Source organism: Eupeodes corollae, chromosome 2 (genome assembly GCF_945859685.1).
Source record: "Eupeodes corollae chromosome 2, idEupCoro1.1, whole genome shotgun sequence".
Taxonomy (NCBI): Eukaryota; Metazoa; Arthropoda; class Insecta; order Diptera; family Syrphidae; genus Eupeodes; species Eupeodes corollae.
The window spans coordinates 79686069-79704942 of record NC_079148.1 but is presented as its reverse complement, the minus strand read 5'-3'; the positions used below and the strand labels follow the sequence as shown (position 1 = coordinate 79704942).

The following is an 18874-nucleotide window of genomic DNA, read 5'->3' as shown; positions in this document are numbered from 1 at the left end:
TGCAAGAATTAAATAAAAGTATCGTATTACATGTGTACGCCCAAATAAATTCTGTTGCAAGAATAACGTAGCGCTCTGCGTATCTTAAGTTGCGTCAACTTCATCATAACTCCCTTCAAAAAACAATTCCGTGGAAATCCTGAAATATAACTTTTTTATATACCTGTAGCAACGGAATTAAACATCGTCAATAAAAATTAATTTTAAAAATAAAATGCATAGAAATCGCTGTTTCCTTATATTTATATTTTATTTTATGAATTGAATGAAAAAAACGTACCTTTTATAATTATTTTTCTAAATTAGAAAATATTTGAGACATATTAACCCAGAATTTGTGGTTGATATACGATATGAAAAAGTCAAATCATTCACAATAATGATAAAATTCACAATTCATCAACAAACTGATAGCTGATATAATACCAATGCAAGAAAAATATTGTTATGTATCAAGTATCTAGTTGATAGTTGATAGCTATAATAGGGTTAATTGTTAATGGCATACCTCCCCATTTCAAAAAAAAAACAACAACCCTTTACGTACATATAAAGCTGTGTTAATAAAATAAATGCAATATGATTTTTTTGAAGAAGTTATTATTTTTGTGTAGACAAAAAAGTCATACTTAAAAAATAATTGATTTCAAAGATTAAGTTCTGACTAGAATGATACAAACGTACACATTACTTATTTTTCTGTATTTTACAAAAACAAAATATTTAAGAAATTATAATATTATTTCCAGCAACATTTTAATAATTTTCTTTTTTGTAACAGCTTACATTTCAATATACATCGCAGTATGTTTTACGATAGAACGTTTCGTTGCAATACGATATCCTTTGAAGAGGCAGACATTCTGTACAGATTCTTTAGCAAAAAGAGTAATTGCAGGTAAAAAAATTAAAATTTAATTAATTGATTTCCTATTTAAGGTTTTATTAATACTTTTTTTGTATTGAAAATAGGGGTTGCAATTTTTTGCCTTCTTTCAACAATTACAACAGCCTTTGAGCATAAGGCGGAAAGTGTTCAAAAACTAATGGACAATACTGGCAAATGGTGTGATGAAGCAATACTTCCTAGTTCTTTTGTAAATACAATACAAATCCAAGGTAAACAAAATTGGTTAAAACTTAAAAAATAAAAATGTCAAGCTCTTTTTTTGACCTTAACGTTTTTGATTTGTTTCGTCAATCAACTAGAAAACATTCCAAACAATGAATCGCAAATTGAAAACTCAGTTGGCACGTTCGCCCAATCATGGCAAAACAACAACAACGTAACAACGGATCATTACAACTCAACTGAAAATCATCATTGTCATAATGTATGTTCAGAAAAAATTGTTAATTAACTTGTACAAATTAAAAAAAATGACTACATCACCATTTCAGGTCACTTTTTATCAACACGGCTCATCAAGTCTCAGTGCAAATGAGACATATATCAAATATTTTTTCTTTTTTACATCAACAGTTTTCGTATTCATCCCACTGACCATCTTGGCAACATTTAATTTTATTCTTATCGTCTTAGTTCGTCGATCGAAACATCGCCGTGGTGAAATGACAAATGCTAGTGTTCGTCGATCAACAATAGTGAGTTAACAAAATAAATTGAAATTTTCTAAACTAATTTCTAACTATTTACAGCGCAAAAGCTCAAATAGTGTATCTCAAGAAAATCGAGTAACAGTCACCCTGATTGCAGTGGTGATCTCTTTTATCATATGTCAACTACCATGGGCAATATATCTAATAGTAGCTGAAATAATACAAATCGAAAATAATCTCAGAACGATAATTGGAAATATTTTCAATTTGTTAGTTGCACTCAATGCAGCCTCTAATTTCTTTCTGTACTGCGTTCTATCGGATAAGTATCGCAAGACTGTGAAAGAATTAATTGTAGGTTATAAATATAAAAAAAGAAATATGAGTACAAGTACGAGTTATGCGCCAAGCACAAGGAGGTATCGGCCTGCCTTACAAATGAAAAAAAGTAATCCTTAGGATATTTGTGCCCATTGGAGAAGGCGAAGAAGGAGTTAAAATACTACGTAATACATTATTTATAAGACCGTGCCGAATATGCTCTGTTTGTTGTGCCATGTGATTTTTACGGTGTCATCAGATAATATTTAGCTAATGCTATGTTAATTCCAAAGCCAAATTTTCTAAAGCCCAAATTGAACTTTAGTTTTATTAACCATGATTACATACCACGGCTGTAAACATAAAAGCTATGTTTACCTCTTTAAGAGGAGGTTTTTTGTCATCTACATACATTTTAAATCTGATTATCAACACAAAAAACACAGTTTGTCTTTTCCATTCCCTGATGAAAGCTTAAATTTTCATTGAAAGTCGATCTCGTTTTCCTTCGGTCAATCTCAAAAGGTTTAATATTCGCGTTGCTAAGTTTATAGTGTATATTTTATGGAACCTTTCAAATTTTAAAGAGGTTTAGGTACTACGGATATATTTATCATTTTAGATAAATAAAGCAATCTTTTTTAATCATAAGTTTATCTACTTTGACATTTGATTAACGCTTAAGAACTTAGCTGGCCAAGTATAACTCCTGAAAGTAAAATTGATTGCTTGACGATTAATCACTTAATTAGAATAAGCTGCGTACTTTTAAACTTTACTTGTGTTTCAAAAAATTAATAGCAGATAATTGTAAACACTTGTTTTACAAAACAGTCGCGCTATAATAAAATTCGCATTGATTAGTGGAAATATTTTGATGTAAAAACTATTAGCCTTACTAGTTTTATTCTGAGCTAAAATAACGTTTTGCCATACATTCTATAAGTATGATCTTTTGCGTGCCGTTTTTTTTTCTACCAACAGCTTTATGATTTTTATCAAATTTTCAAAGGTATCGAAGTTACAATTGGACTCCTTTAAACTGGTGTTTATATTTAAAATAAATATCAAATCCAAAAATTATGCATACTTAATTTAAAATGTTTAAGAACATAAACATAATTAGTTCAATACTGTGGCTATGGATTAAGTGCATGCTATATTATCTATTTTATGACACCGATCTTAAATAAGTGTTGTTAGATGTAGATTATATTTTTTTATTATTATTATTTTATGATTTAAGATATTTCAAAGTAGAATGTAAAACATGCATACATACATTTTTTTATAAAAATAATAAATTTGTAATTGTTATAAAAAGTTAAAATAAAATAGCATACGCATACAACATTAATTAAATAAATATATAACAAAATAGATTTTAAGTGATAGAACAAATAAATGAAACCATTTGTAAACTAAAAACAGAACATATATTTTTCATTTGTGTTTAACTTTAAATGTTAATATGAAACAGTAAGAAAATAATAAGTGTTTTAAAATTATAAATAAATTAGTAATCTATAGCAACAAAGCACATTTATCTATGTCATCTAAAGCTTGGCTTTCCAGGTAACCCCTACCTTTTATCTTAAGTCCAATATTTGTTATTCTAAATATTTGTATTATTTTCATTTTTAAAAGTTGAATACGAACAATTGGTTCCATTAGTGGCTTAGCCAAATATTAAGTAGGGAAACAATTTAGATCCAATTATATAATTTGAATGTCCTACTTTTGGCTTAAGTTTTCTAAAAAAAAAAATAGTGGATAACTGATTTAATTTCATACAAACTTTGAGGATACACCTTAGGGGCCTAATATTAGAACATTAGAACGTGGAATGCACTATAATGGTGATTTTGGCAAGAGTACGATAACTTAGACAACAAGATATTATAACGGATTTCTATAGAACAGTTACAAACAAGCATTTTTACTATGGGAGGGGGGTCTATCTCCCCCCGTTTAGGCGTGAGAAATTTGTTTGTTTCTTGGGCTTTGATGATCAATCAGTTGGATGCGATTAATAATAAAATAAAACGAATCCATCTTGGTTTTACCCTACGTTTCACCAGTTGTTTTCCAGCTTCTTCAGGGGATTTATTTACCTACATATTATATTTAAATACATCGTTAGTAAAGGGTGATTTTTTTGAGGTTAGGATTTTCATGCATTAGTATTTGACAGATCACGCGGAATTTCAGACATGGTGTCAAAGAGAAAGATGCTCTGTATGCTTTGACATTTCATCATGAATAGACTTACTAACGAGCAACGCTTGCAAATCATTGAATTTTATTACCAAAATCAGTGTTCGGTTCGAAATGTGTTTCGCGCTTTACGTCCGATTTATGGTCTACATAATCGACCAAGTGAGCAAACAATTAATGCGATTGTGACCAAGTTTCGCACTCAGTTTACTTTATTGGACATTAAACCAACCACACGAATGCGTACAGTGCGTACAGAAGAGAATATTGCGTCTGTTTCTGAGAGTGTTGCTGAAGACCGTGAAATGTCGATTCGTCGCCGTTCGCAGCAATTGGGTTTGTGTTATTCGACCACATGGAAGATTTTACGCAAAGATCTTGGTGTAAAACCGTATAAAATGCAGCTCGTGCAAGAACTGAAGCCGAACGATCTGCCACAACGTCGAATTTTCAGTGAATGGGCCCTAGAAAAGTTGTCAGAAAATCCGCTTTTTTATCGACAAATTTTGTTCAGCGATGAGGCTCATTTCTGGTTGAATGGCTACGTAAATAAGCAAAATTGCCGCATTTGGAGTGAAGAGCAACCAGAAGCCGTTCAAGAACTGCCCATGCATCCCGAAAAATGTACTGTTTGGTGTGGTTTGTACGCTGGTGGAATCATTGGACCGTATTTTTTCAAAGATGCTGTTGGACGCAACGTTACGGTGAATGGCGATCGCTATCGTTCAATGCTAACAAACTTTTTGTTGCCGAAAATGGAAGAACTGAACTTGGTTGACATGTGGTTTCAACAAGATGGCGCTACATGCCACACAGCTCGCGATTCTATGGCCATTTTGAGGGAAAACTTCGGAGAACAATTCATCTCAAGGAATGGACTGGTAAGTTGGCCACCAAGATCATGCGATTTGGCGCCTTTAGACTATTTTATGTGGGGCTACGTCAAGTCTAAAGTCTACACAAATAAGCCAGCAACTATTCCAGCTTTGGAAGACAACATTTCCGAAGAAATTCGGGCTATTCCGGCCGAAATGCTCGAAAAATTTACCCAAAATTGGACTTTCCGAATGGACCACCTGAGACGCAGCCGCGGTCAACATTTAAATGAAATTATCTTCAAAAAGTAAATGCCATGGACCAATCTAACGTTTCAAATAAAGAATCGATGAGATTTTGCAAATTTTATGCTTTTTCTTTTTAAAAAAAGTTTTCAAGCTCTTAAAAAATCACCGTTTACAAAACATTTCTTATAACAAAATTTTACAATTAAAAACTTACTATTTTATATTAAAAAAAAAAAAAACATGATTTAAAGTTGCACAAAAAGTGCGAAAAGTAGTTTAACTATGGACAACACTAGTATCACCGTATTTAACAACTATTATATGGCAACACTATACAAACCACTAATGTTGTCGACGTCTTCCTGTTGGTTCATCGTCTTATCAATTTTCGCTGGATCCTCAAGCTCTCCAGAGTGAAGCGGGTGGTCATGCCCTTTTCTTTGTCTAGTATTTTAACATTGTCAAAATCTGCCATATGGTCATTGTCTTTCATGTGTTGTGAGAGTGATGTGTTTGTTCTGTTTTTTTTACATCTGTTTCGTGTTCTAGTAGTCTCACACTCAGTTTTCTCTTTGTTGTACCAATGTAAATTCTCCAACATTGCTCTCTATCATTTCCTTTGCATACAACGTTGTTGTGGTCTATTGCAGGCTTTCCAGATTGGGCTATTTATCGGAAATTGGCCTATCTTTTTCCAAAATTGCCGACAGCAATTTCAGTATGACAGCCCAATCATAATTGGGCTAAAAATAGCCCAAATCTAATCTTTGACGATTTTATATTCCGTACACATGAAAAACAAAGAAAACAGTACAGAATATTCAAAATTTGGAAGAACAATGGAATAAGCTCCCTTTATTCGATTGGACTCCGTTTTTTCCCTCTAAATTTCCAACAAAATTGGAAGAATTTTGGACACAGTTGGCTCTGAATGTAAAAAAACATTTCGGGTGAATTAGTTTTCGGAGATTTGGCGTATTTCGTAATACAATTACGCTGTAGCAACGCTGTAGTAGAAAGAACATTTTCTTTCATGAATTGTGTCAAAACAAAAGCAAGAAATCGATTGAGTATAGCATCGCTCGATGCAATTATGCGCTTACGTATTGATGCTATAGTTAAAAAAAATTGTTGTAAAGATTTATTACCCTCGAATGAAATGATAAGTACCAGTGTGATAAAAATGCCCGTGACGATGACAGTGACGATGACGATAATTCTGATAAGATATCGCTTTTCTAGACTGATTTGCAGCAGTTACCCTAATATGTTAAATGTGATAATATGTTAACTCTTCTTTTTTTTATGGACTTATGTTTCTTTTTTCGTTGTTTTTTTTATATAAAAATGTATTATAATATTTTTTTTTAATAAAAATGAATTTTGATTGAAGTTATAAGAAATGTTCTGTTTTTTATTGGTATTGGGCTACTATTTGGGCTACTTTTTTAAATTGGGCTATGAAAATAGTTCAATTAATAACATTTGCTTACAACGAACAAATTAGTCAAACATAATACGTTGCTGTCATCTGAGAACTAATTAAGTATTTATTTGATGAATGGAAATTTGTGTCTAAATAGTCGAAATAAACAGTAATAGTCAAGTTACATATTTATTTGAACAAAAGAGGCTGAGATGCGACTCACACTGATAACTTCCCATCCTGTCTGTCGATTTGTCTTGCTTAAAAGTTTGTCTATCTGTACTCGTATCAATTTTTACTGAATTTGCGTACTATTTTTTGTAGATTTTATTTTTTATGAAAAAACCGACTGTTGAATTTTTATATAAAAATTAATGAATATCGAAAACAATATTTTCTGTGAAATAAAATAAGTTTGAAACCAATATTTTTAATTTTTGAAAAGCTATTTGAGTCGAAAGTAAATTTTACCAACTTTTATTAAATTTTTTTAGGTTTTAATTTTTTGTAAAAGAACTGTCAATTCGATTTTTCTCAACATTTTTCAGAATGTTCAAAACAATATTTCTTATAAGATAAAATAAGTTTGAAGCCTAATTTCAAGTTTTTGAAAAGATATTTGAATCGATATTCAATTTTTACCAACTTTGAGTAATGTTTTTTTTAGATTTTTATTTTTTTCAAAAAATATACTTCTTTGGAATTATAATATATTATATAAAATTTAATTAAAGTCCCTAGTGTTTTTGGTTCGTAAGATATTAAGGTTTAACCAACATTTTCACCTTTTTTTCAAACTGCTATGGTAAAAAAACCACCAACGCAATTTTCTTGAGAGCCCTTTCTGCATCTTTCTGCCTTATTATCTGTATAACAAACTTTATTTGAAATCGATATCTTTTCTGGTTCTTGAGCTATGGACGACGATAAAAACGTCGCGAACGTACGGACGTACGAACGTACATACGCACGCACAGACATCTTTCTAAAAATCTTTTATTTTGACTCTAGGGACCTTGAAACGTCGAGAAATGTCAAAATTTTCAATTTGACAAATCGGACCCATTACAATAACTTCCTATGGGATGTTAGAAAGAATACCTACCTTGCGTCAATTTCTGTATTTCTGATTTCTTGATTACTGCTTTATGAATGCACATGTATACCACTTGAATATCTGTTTATGATGTTGGAATAATAAATAATCCAAGTTTCCGACAATCAATACAATTAAATTAACTACAATTTTAGCCTACAGTTGTTCAAAAAAATCGACGAATTGATACTAAAATATCAAAGATATATAATTTGTCATAAGGTATACCATATATGCCGAAAGAAGAAAAAATGGCATAGATGGTGTTCGATATCCCCCCGATACGCAGAAGGGGTAATTATTCAGAAAAGTGATCTGACATTCAAAATCTTAGAATCAAAATCCTATTCTTCCAGTAACTTTTTAAAAAATGTTCTAATATATTTTCAGAAAAAAATCATTTTATTTTTCAAAGCTGAAAAAAACAGAAACATTATTTATGTATAAACAAAAGTCAAATTTAAAAATATATTTTGTTTTTTTTTGAGATAATTAAAATACAACATTATAAACAAGTAGCCAACAAATCAGAACTATGGGATTTAATGCATCGTATAAAGTTATTGGACTTTTACTATTGTCTTGAAATTATCTTATTTTAAGAGAACAAACAAAGTGAAGCGTCTCACTTATTAAATTACTCGTAACATGTTAAAACGAAAACAAATTTGTATGGCACGAAAATGTTTAAAACTAAGAACCATACCTCCTTTAAAAATGCTTGTTACACGTTTTATGGCTTCAATAATTGTTTGTTTGGTATAACTCGTAGACATATCCACACGTTTTTCATGATGTTCAGGTCAGGAGAATATGGGGGCAGTCGTAGAAGGTTTACATTTTGCCCCTGAATCCAAGCTTTTGTTGCCTCTGGGCACGTATTGGTTCATTATATTGTTGGGAAGTCCATCTTTGTCCACCAAAGAATTCAGAAAACTGCGAAAAAGCTAGTTCCAAAATCGATTTGTAAGTGATTGCCGTTATTTTAGAGCTTTGAAAATCCGACTCCACTGTCCCGTTCCTTTGATGTGCCGTTTTTTAAGATACATTTCTTCCTTTCTTTAATCATGAAAATAGCAGCTATGTACATACATATGTACACTGTACAGGTCCGTCCAAATTAATTTTTGTGTATTGGAAAAGTCTACAGTATGCCAAGCTCGATTCCACCTACTTTGCCTTTGTTGCAAAACTAGGGCGTTGACTCTTGCCTGCAGCATTCATTTTTACTTGCGACATATAGGAACTATATGGCAAGTTTTACATTCGTGCAAAATTTCGAACTGGAGATTTTAATCAAACATGATATTTCGATGGTAGAGAAGTCGAAAAAAGTGAGTCCCGCGATTCCGTCCGGTCAGTTTTGTCTGTCTGTCCTCGCTCCTACAGCCTAAACCATTGGTCGTATTGAGTTCAAACTTGGAAGTTAAGGTTTTGAGCAGATTCGCGTTAGGCGTTTTTTTCATTTTTTTTTTAGATCAAAACTAACAGTGGCCCCCATACATTTTTTTTGGTCAAAAAACGAGAATTCGAATTTTCTCAAAAACAAACGGATAGATTTTTTTTAAATTGTCTCTAAAATTTTATTTTTTAACTTAGCTTTTCTTTGTAAGAAAAACATATTTTTGTTTTGCTCCGAAAAGGCACCGCTCATAGAACCATTATTTCGTTTCTTAATTTTCTCAGCAACTTATGAACTGATTTTTCTGAATAAGCTCTTATATTGCCTTAACAATGTTTGATTATCAAAAATGCAATTTTTTATTGTTTGGATTTTTTTTTTTAAATACTGAACTTTAATTTTTCAAAATTCTATATCTCAAAAACGGGTTAACAGTTTTTTACGAAATTCAAATGCAAAGCGCAAATTTACAATCACTAAACAACTGCATACCAACAATATTTTTAAAACAAAATTGGAAAATTTTATATAAAAAAAAGTTAATTTAAAAAAAAAAACGGCTCTAACGATTTTCAAAAAAAAATAAAATTAAAAAATCAGGGGTTTTATGATATATAAAAAAGCATTTAAATTTTTGAAAACAAACTTATTTTCGGGTTAATTTTGAATCTTAAAATAGTGTAAAATGTATTTTCTATTAGAATCACTTTTTAAATGTATGTATACATATACAGTGCGATGGGATGGACCGGGCAAACGCAAACTAAAAGACTGTGATATCTACTACGGCGACTGCTACCGAGAACAAAGACAGTGTCTATTTGGGTGTGGATTTGTTGTTGGAACTAGGCTCAGGCAAAAAGTCTTGAGTTTCAACAGTGTGAGCGAGCGCATCACGACAATCCGCATCAAGGCTAAATTCGCCAACATAAGCCTAATATGCGCGCATGCCCCAACAAAGGAGAAAAATGAAGACACCAAAGACATATTCTTCGAGCTCTTGGACAAGACATATGAGCAGTGCCCTGGCTATGACATTAAAATTGTCTTAGGAGATTTTAATGCCAAGCTAGGAAGAGAAGACATCTTTGGTGGCATAATCGGGAGATACAGCCTGCACGACACCACCTCCGACAACGGATTCAGGCTGGTCGATTTCGCTGCGGGGCGAGACGTTCTGGTAGCTAGTACGCAGTTCACGCATCTCAATATCCACAAGGGGACATGGAAATCTCCTAATCAATCAACCGTCAACCAGATTGACCACATTGCGATCGACGCACGGCACTTCTCCAGTATCCAGGATATCCGAACATTCCGAGAGGCCAACATTGACTCGGACCACTACCTCGTTGTAGCCAAGGTACGGCTACGGATATCCCGATCCAAGCCAAAACAAGGAAGTACCGTGAGAAGATTCGACGTTAGACGGCTACAATCGCAAGAGACTGCCATGTCCTTTTCCGATCGAGTCTCTAATAACCTCCTAAGGAGTCCTATGCTTCCTGCATTAAGCGTTGAAAACCAGTGGCAACATTGCCTTGCAGCCATCAGAGATGCCGCCTCTGAAGTGCTAGGTTTCACACGGCCACCACAGCGAAACCCCTGGTTTGACGACGAATGCCGGCAAGCTCACGCAGCGAAACAAGAGGCATACAAAACGGCGCTGCACAAAAGGACTAGAGCTGCTCGCGAGCTCTACGAGCAGAAGAGGAGAGAGGAACACCGGCTTCTTAGGCGGAAAAAAAAGAGAGCATGAGAAGCGCGCGATCGAGGAGATAGAGGGATGTCACAACAGGAATGAGGTTCGTAAATTTTACCAAAAGGTAAAAAAAACCTCCCAAGGGTACCAGCCACGAACCGAAGCCTGTAAAGACGATCAAGGGAACATCGTAGTAGAACCACAGTCGATGCTGAGAATATGGAAAGATCACTTCTCCAAATTATATAACGGCGATGAAGAACCGAATTCCGCTGTAAGGGAGATAGAACCACTCAACCTCGGCGACGCAGATCAACAATTCCGCCTACCCGACCTTGACGAAGTGAAGATAGCTATATCTAAACTTAAGTCAAACAAAGCTGCTGGAGCTGACGGCATCACCGCCGAACTATTCAAAGCAGCAGGCGATGACTTGGTACGGAGCATGCACCAACTCATCTGCAAAATTTGGTCGGAAGAAAGCATGCCCGATGAGTGGAATCTCAGCATAGTGTGCCCGATACATAAGAAAGGAGACCCTCTAAACTGCGCCAACTACAGAGGCATCAGTCTCCTTAACATTACGTATAAGATCCTCTCTGCCGTATTATGTGAACGTCTGAAGCCATTCGTCAACAACCTGATTGGTCCTTATCAGTGTGGCTTCAGACCAGGAAAGTCCACTATCGACCAAATATTCACACTACGGCAGATCTTGGAAAAAACCCAGGAGCTTCAAATCGATACCCACCATCTCTTTATCGATTTTAAAGCCGCGTATGACAGCATCTATAGGGAAGAGCTCTACCGAGCAATGTCTAGTTTTGGCATCCCTGTCAAACTTATCCGTTTGTGCAGAATGACGATGGAGAATGCACGCTGCTCTATCAAGGTCGGAAAAGATCTTATCGATGCATTTGATGTCAAAAAAGGTTTTAGACAAGGCGATGCACTGTCATGCGACTTCTTCAACATCGTTCTGGAAAGAATTGTGCAAAACTCAACCGTCAACACTAGAGGCACAATCTTCCAAAAATCCATCCAATTACTCGGATACGCAGATGATATTGACATAATTGGAAGATCAAAGCGTGATGTCAGTGGAGCGTTTTTGAGCATTGCGACGGAAGCGAAGAAGATGGGTTTAGTGGTCAATGAGGGCAAGACCAAGTATATGCTGTCATCAAAAAAGGACACTGAACGACGACGTCTTGGACCAAACGTCACCATGGACAGCTATAACTTTGAGGTAGTTAAGGACTTTGTCTACCTAGGCACCGCTATTAATGCAGACAACGACACCAGCGCTGAAATCAAACGAAGAATAACTCTTGCAAATCGCTGCTTCTTTGGACTTAGAAGGCAATTGAGAAGTAAAGTCCTCTCTCGAGCATGTAAAATCACCATCTATAAGACACTCATCATCCCGGTTCTCATTTATGGCGCTGAGGCCTGGACCCTGTCAAAGAAAGATGAGAGCGTCTTAGGATGCTTCGAGAGAAAAATTCTTCGGGTGCTTTTTGGTCCCGTACACATAGATGGAGAATGGAGGAGAAGATATAACGACGAACTGTACGGGCTGTACAGCGACACTGACCTAGTTAGCAGAATTAAAGTCCAACGGCTTAGATGGCTAGGTCATGTAGAGCGGATGGACATCAACGCTCCAGCCCGGAAGGTCTTCGAATCCAATCCCGAGGGACGGCGCAGTAGAGGAAGACCGCGACTCAGGTGGCGCACCCAGGTGGGAGAGGACCTCAACCAACTTGGCGTGCGAAACTGGAGACAGCTAGCTAGGGAATTATAATATATTATATAAAATTTAATTAAAGTTCCTAGTGTTTTTGGTTCCTAAGATATTTAGGGTTAACCAACATTTTCACCTTTTTTTCAAACTGCTGTGGTAAAAAAAACCACCCACGCAATTTTCTTGACAGCCCTTTCTGCATCTTTCTGCCTTATTATCTGTATAACAAAACTTATTTGAAATCGATATCTCTTCTGGTTCTTGAGCTATGGACGAAGAAAAAAACGTCGCGAACGTACGGACGTACTAACGTACATACGCACGCACAGACATCTTTCTAAAAATCTTTTATTTTGACTCTATTTTGAAACGTCGAGAAATGTCAAAATTTTCAATTTGACAAATCGGACCCATTACAATAACTTCCTATGGGATGTTAGAAAGAATACCTACCTTGCGTCAATTTCTGTATTTCTGATTTCTTGATTACTTGTTTATGAATGCACATGTATAACATTTGAATATCTGTTTATGATGTTGGAATAATAAATAATCCAAGTTTCCGACCTCTAGTACCAAACGCAACATGTCCAAAAATCAGAAAAACAGTATTTTTTACCCTGAAGGAGAACTTTTTTTAATACAATCAATACAATTAAATTAACTACAATTTTAGCCTAAAGTTGTTCAAAAAAATCGACGAATTGATACCAAAATATCAAAGATATACAATTTGTCATAAGGTATTACCATATATGCCAAAAAAAAGAAAAAATGGCATCGATGGTGATCTATATCCCCCCGATACGCAGAACGGGTAATTATTCACAAAAGTGATTTGACATTCAAAATCTAAGAATCAAAATCCTATTCTTCCAGTAGCTTTTTAAAAAATGTTCTAATATATTTTCAGACAAAAATAATTTTATTTTTCAAAGCTAAAAACAACAGAATAATTATTTATGAAGCTATGTACTCGTACATACAAAAGTCATATTTACAAATATATTTTATTTTTTGAGATAATTAAAATACAACAAATACAACATTATAAACAAGTAACCAACAAATCAGAACTACAGGATTTAATGCATCGTATAATGTATAAAGTTATTGGACTTTTACTATTGTCTTGAAATTATCTTATTTTAAAAGAACAAACTCTAGTAAAGCGTCTCACATATTAAATTACTCGTAACATGTTAAATCGAAAACAAATTTGTATGGCACGAAAATGTTTAAAACTAAGAACCATAACTCCTTTAAAAATGCTTGTTACACGTTTTATGGCTTCAATAATTGTTTGTTTGGTATAACTCGTAGACATATCCACACGTTTTTCATGATGTTCAGGTCAGGAGAATATGGGGGCAGTCGTAGAAGGTTTACATTTTGCCCCTGAATCCAAGCTTTTGTTGCCTCTGGGCACGTATTGGTGCATTATATTGTTGGGAAGTCCATCTTTGTCCACCAAAGAATTCAGAAAACTGCGAAAAAGCTAGTTCCAAAATCGATTTTTAAGTGATTGCCGTTATTTTAGAGCTTTGAAAATCCGGCTCCACTGTCCCGTTCCTTTGATGTTCCGTTTTTTAAGATACTTTTCTTCCTTTCTTAAATCATGAAAATAGCAGCTATGTAAATATGTACAGGTCTGTCCAAATTAATTTTTGTGTATTGGAAAAGGCTACAGTATGCCAAGCTCGAATCCACCTACTGTGCCTTTGTTGCAAAACTAGGGCGTTGACTCTTGCCTGCAGCATTCATTTTTCTTGCGACATATAGGAACTATATGGCAAGTTTTACATTCGTGCAAAATTTCGAACTCGAGATTTTAATCAAACATGATATTACGATGGCATGACAAGGCGTTGGTTCTTTTTTTCACTTCAGAATTGCAGAAAGTAGTAAGCTTATAGCAAGCGTCAAACTACGATCAGTCAGAGGCTCATCATAAGTGCATGTGTTAGTTGTTAGTAAAAAATAATACAAATATAGCCTAACACACGCACAAAATACAAAACAAAATTAGCATTTAACTATTACAAAACATAAAATAAAATGAGAACGTTTACGATAGTGGAACACTGGTTCTAAACAATGATTTTAATCCCACCTTATTTAAATTTAAATCTATCGATGAACAGTTTAAGTTATATAAAATGCTCATTCGACTTAAAGCTTCATTCTTCCCATAGTTAGTTCTATGGAAGTCAATATGTATAAAATCAAATGTGTGCAGGTGATGAGTTCCGCCCCGGTAATTCAAATGTACACAAGATAGCAAATAAGGTGCATCAATCTCACCATTAATGAGTTGATGAAAAAATACTAAGTCATTATTAACACGCCTTTGATGGAGAGATTGCATTTGAAGAAGTAAAATACGATGTTCATAGGGAGGCAGGTCATAGAGATCTTCCCAAGGAAGACCTTTTAGGGCAAAGCGAATGAAATTATGTTGAATTGATTCAATACGTTTTCTATGAATTTCGTAATAGGGAGTCCATACCTGTGAAGCATATTCAAGATGAGGACGAACATGGCAATTATACAAAGAAAGGGTAACACAGGGATCATTGAACTCCTTTTCCCAGCGTTTTATAAAACCAAGCATAGAACTTGCCTTTTTAACAATAAAATTAATGTGATGTGTAAACTCTAAGTTGGAACAGAAATGTACACCAAAATCTTTAAATGTGGAGACACGACAGAGTTTTTGCTGTGATATACAGTAGTCAAATACGTTACTGATTAGTTTTTTTTAGTTAAAGTTATAGTCTGGCATTTTAAAGGGTTGAGCAAAAGGCTATTTTCCCAACACCAAAATGTGAAACTATCAATGTTGGCTTGTAAAAGAATACGATCATGAGTGGACTTTATTATTTTGAAAATCTTCATATCGTCAGCAAAAAATAGAAGTTCACTTGAGCGTAGACATGACGATACATCGTGCAGTGCTCTTGCGTGCAGCATTCATTTGTTGGTGTTGTATATGGTCTGCCTTTTGTATCACCCGAGCAACACTTGATCTACCAGCATCCAGCCAAGCTTCTGTCTTGAATTTACTAATGAAAAGTATTGAATTTAAAGCAGCTCTTACTGTCGTCTGCTTTTTCTGAAATGATGTGCCTTTCTTGACCCTTTCCTTTGTGTTTTTTTCCATACCTCTAGTAGTTGTATACAACATTTAAACTTCTTCTTATTTTGTTGGCTAAAAAACCGATGATTTTGCCGAGATACAGGTAAGCTCAAATTTGGCCTATTCCCTCCTTGGTTAGACCCTTACTTCTACCCATACTTCTTGATTCTATCAAATTACTACTCGTTCTAAGCTCTCAAACAGAGTATCCTTTTATCTGATTCAAAACACGCTACTATGTATGTAAATTTAGATCTTGTCCCTATTCGTGTGACACAAAAAAAAGGTACTTTTTATGACCTTCTTCGGAAAAATCGCGATAAAACTTGAATGTATCAACTTAATCCAAACTTTTTTTTGCAATATAAACTTAATATATACCTTATTCATTCCATGTGACACGCAGTGTATGTGGAAGTTATTTACTTTGTATAAAGTTAATCGTATCAATTACTTTTGAAACCAAAATGAAACTTAAATTGTTCGTCTTTTCTTTTGCTTTTCAAATCAGATATTTGTTTGCAATTTTTAGTTGATAGCTTTTCAATATTTTTGTAATTAATCAGCTTTATCAGGATTTCCATCGTAATGGGCATCTTTACGAATCCCAACATAAAATTTTATACAATTTTGCATGACGAATGCATTTGGTAAGTATATATTTTTATTTTTATTCCTTACAGACGCAGCATTGAGTTACACTTTATTGAAACGATTCAAAACAGTAAAATTTATACAACTAATTATGTTCATGTATCTATTACCATAGTTTCAGTATTTTATAAATGTGCTCTTCATTTTTTATTTTACCATCTATTTAACTTCACTCAATACAGCAAATGTCGAATAAGCAGTTTTCATGACCTGAAATTAATTTTCGTAGTTAAAATGTATTTAAAATAGTTTATAGCTACCAAAACATTACATATGTAGTAAATGAATTCAATCGTCATATAATATCTTACCTGAACAAAAGTAGGTAATTTAAGTGGTATTATATCACCAGCCATAATTACAAGTGGCCTTTGTGATCGTTTCAATAGCAATAAAAGTGCCTTTTTGAATTCTCTATTTTGATCCATCCAATTACATGAGTATATAGCTGCAGTAAGTTGTTCTGCTCTTTGGCAAAGCTGTTCGCCAAAAAGACAAAAAATCAAAATTTCAAAGGTTACAGCAGTAAAGAATATAATGGTGTTCAATAGTTTTGAGATATCCAAGCCAATGTAGAGCATGTAAACACCGATTGTACATTGAGCTAGTCCAGTGCACATGAACTGAGCGAAACAAGCTGTTGAAATGCTCTGCTGTATAGTGGTATATAACCTTCGAAATATAAATATGTAGAACAATTATTACGAACTTGAATTTTTTAATATTTGTAGTTTGTATACTCAACTCAATTATAACTTGGTGGTCTTTTATGCACTCTATCAGCAACTCTCTATTGACTTTTTCCGAACCCAATCCTTTATTTTTGCCTAACTTTGAAATCCTTAGCGACAAAGCTTCAATGTGAGCGCAAAGAATTCGTATATATGCCTGAGGAAAAGTATCATTTCCCAAATCTTGAATTGCCTGCACTGTCAACCCATAAACCTGGTAAGAATGTGCAATCACGAAATCTTTGTAAGAATTCTTCCAATCCAAAGGTAGCCAAGCAGGATACATCAAAATTCTTTCCTTGGACAAATAGACGACCAATTGACTTGTGATTATTGCACATCCAAACATTGTGGCAAAAATGTTAAAACACTTGCGAGCAGATCGCATTCCATTCTTCAAAGCTTGCAATTCATCCTCACTACTTGACCTTTTATCCAATCTGTCTAGAATATGCTCAACCTCAAGAAGCTTCGAACGCACAATAAAGACGTTAAGAAACTTTAAATTACAAATTACATCTGTAATGGTGATGTATAAGTTCTCGCATAATATGGTGAAATTCTCGGAAAGAAAACAATTTACAATCAATGTTAGAGGGAAAAAGAGAGTAACCGTTATATTAAGAACAATTGCATATACAATGTATGGAACTCTCCATTTGGCGTTTTTCGGAAATTTAAGGCCACAAAATTGCCAAACATACCAGTGATACTTAAATGCTTCATAAGTATGAAGAGTAGGCTTGTCTAAAGAATCTAGTTTTATTTCAGTTGACATGGTTTTCGAATTGTCAAGTAGACTTGCACAGAACACAGTGTTGAAGAAATTCGATTTGCATCTTTTTATACTAACATCTGAAGTGCGTTTTTGATGAAATTCTTAATTTAACAAAGTATTTGCTCGAAGATTCACACAAAATTTCAACTTTATATCATCGTAATCTGAAACTTTGACGAATCCCGAAGAAAAAACTATTATCAAAAATGCGTTTGCAGTGGAAAAACTCGTAAAATTTGGCTTTGTGAAACGATTACTTGATATGATTTTTCGGAATTCGTAAAAGTTTCCGATGGAATTCTTGAAAGGCCTGATTATGCAGGGAGTTTGCGGTTATTAATGAGGGTAATATCCCCCTAGAAAGATTCAAATCTAGGATAGAACATGAAATGGGTAGAACTCCTATTGATATTGATATAAAGTAATAAATGGTTGTCAAATTGTTGATAGTTCTTTGACTACTACTACTATCACTTTGTCTTGACTAAACTACTATCACTTTGTCTAACGATCGTTTTCTTACACGACATGGGTGATAAGGAGACTGATGATTGACGTGTTAAATAGATGATTGCAATTGTGCTCAACTGTTCTTTCCATAAAACGATAGTCCATCTGTAGGTGAAAACAGAGAAAGCATTTGCTGAAACAACTTTCGCATACTTTTACTCATTCTTTTGGCTTTTAAAGAAATGAATAGCACCAAACCTTACTCTTAAAATTTAGTCTCCGATGCTACTGAATTTAGTAGTGTCGGCTATTGAAAACCTATATTTGTCCCTTAAACCACTTCAATTCAACGGTACAAATGAAAAGTAAATGTTTTTCGAAGCAATTTAAACTTCCGAGTGCAATTGCAGTTAAAATAATTGGAATGCAATTAAGTAAAATTATTTCAAAAATTTTAAAACAATTTAAATACCCATAGTGTGAATTCACATATTTATACCATGAAAAGAAAGTCGTGAAGATAATGATTTCAATCAGGCAAAAGTTTCGAAATATTTAAGATTACCCAAAGTGGAAGACGACACAAC

General features: G+C 34.0%; 2 protein-coding genes across 2 annotated transcripts in view; one reads left to right on the top strand and one right to left on the bottom strand.

The window, feature by feature from the left end:
- LOC129946975 (putative G-protein coupled receptor F59B2.13) overlaps positions 1–3316 on the top strand; it is a 41138-nt gene extending 37822 nt beyond the window's left edge. The window contains exons 5-9 of the mRNA XM_056057361.1: positions 782–898; positions 973–1119; positions 1210–1334; positions 1402–1605; positions 1660–3316. Coding sequence (XP_055913336.1) covers positions 782–898; positions 973–1119; positions 1210–1334; positions 1402–1605; positions 1660–2019 — 953 coding nt within the window. The 3' untranslated portion in view covers positions 2020–3316. The remainder of the gene's footprint in view (positions 1–781; positions 899–972; positions 1120–1209; positions 1335–1401; positions 1606–1659) is intronic.
- A 12825-nt stretch (positions 3317–16141) lies between these two features.
- LOC129948172 (odorant receptor 2a-like) lies at positions 16142–17874 on the bottom strand. The gene is made up of 3 exons (XM_056059052.1): positions 17074–17874; positions 16640–17000; positions 16142–16538 (listed from the first exon to the last, which is right to left on the bottom strand). The coding sequence occupies exons 1-3, from the start codon at positions 17835–17837 to the stop codon at positions 16488–16490; spliced, it is 1176 nt and encodes a 391-aa protein (XP_055915027.1). The 5' UTR covers positions 17838–17874; the 3' UTR covers positions 16142–16487.
- Between the last annotated feature and the right edge of the window lie 1000 nt (positions 17875–18874).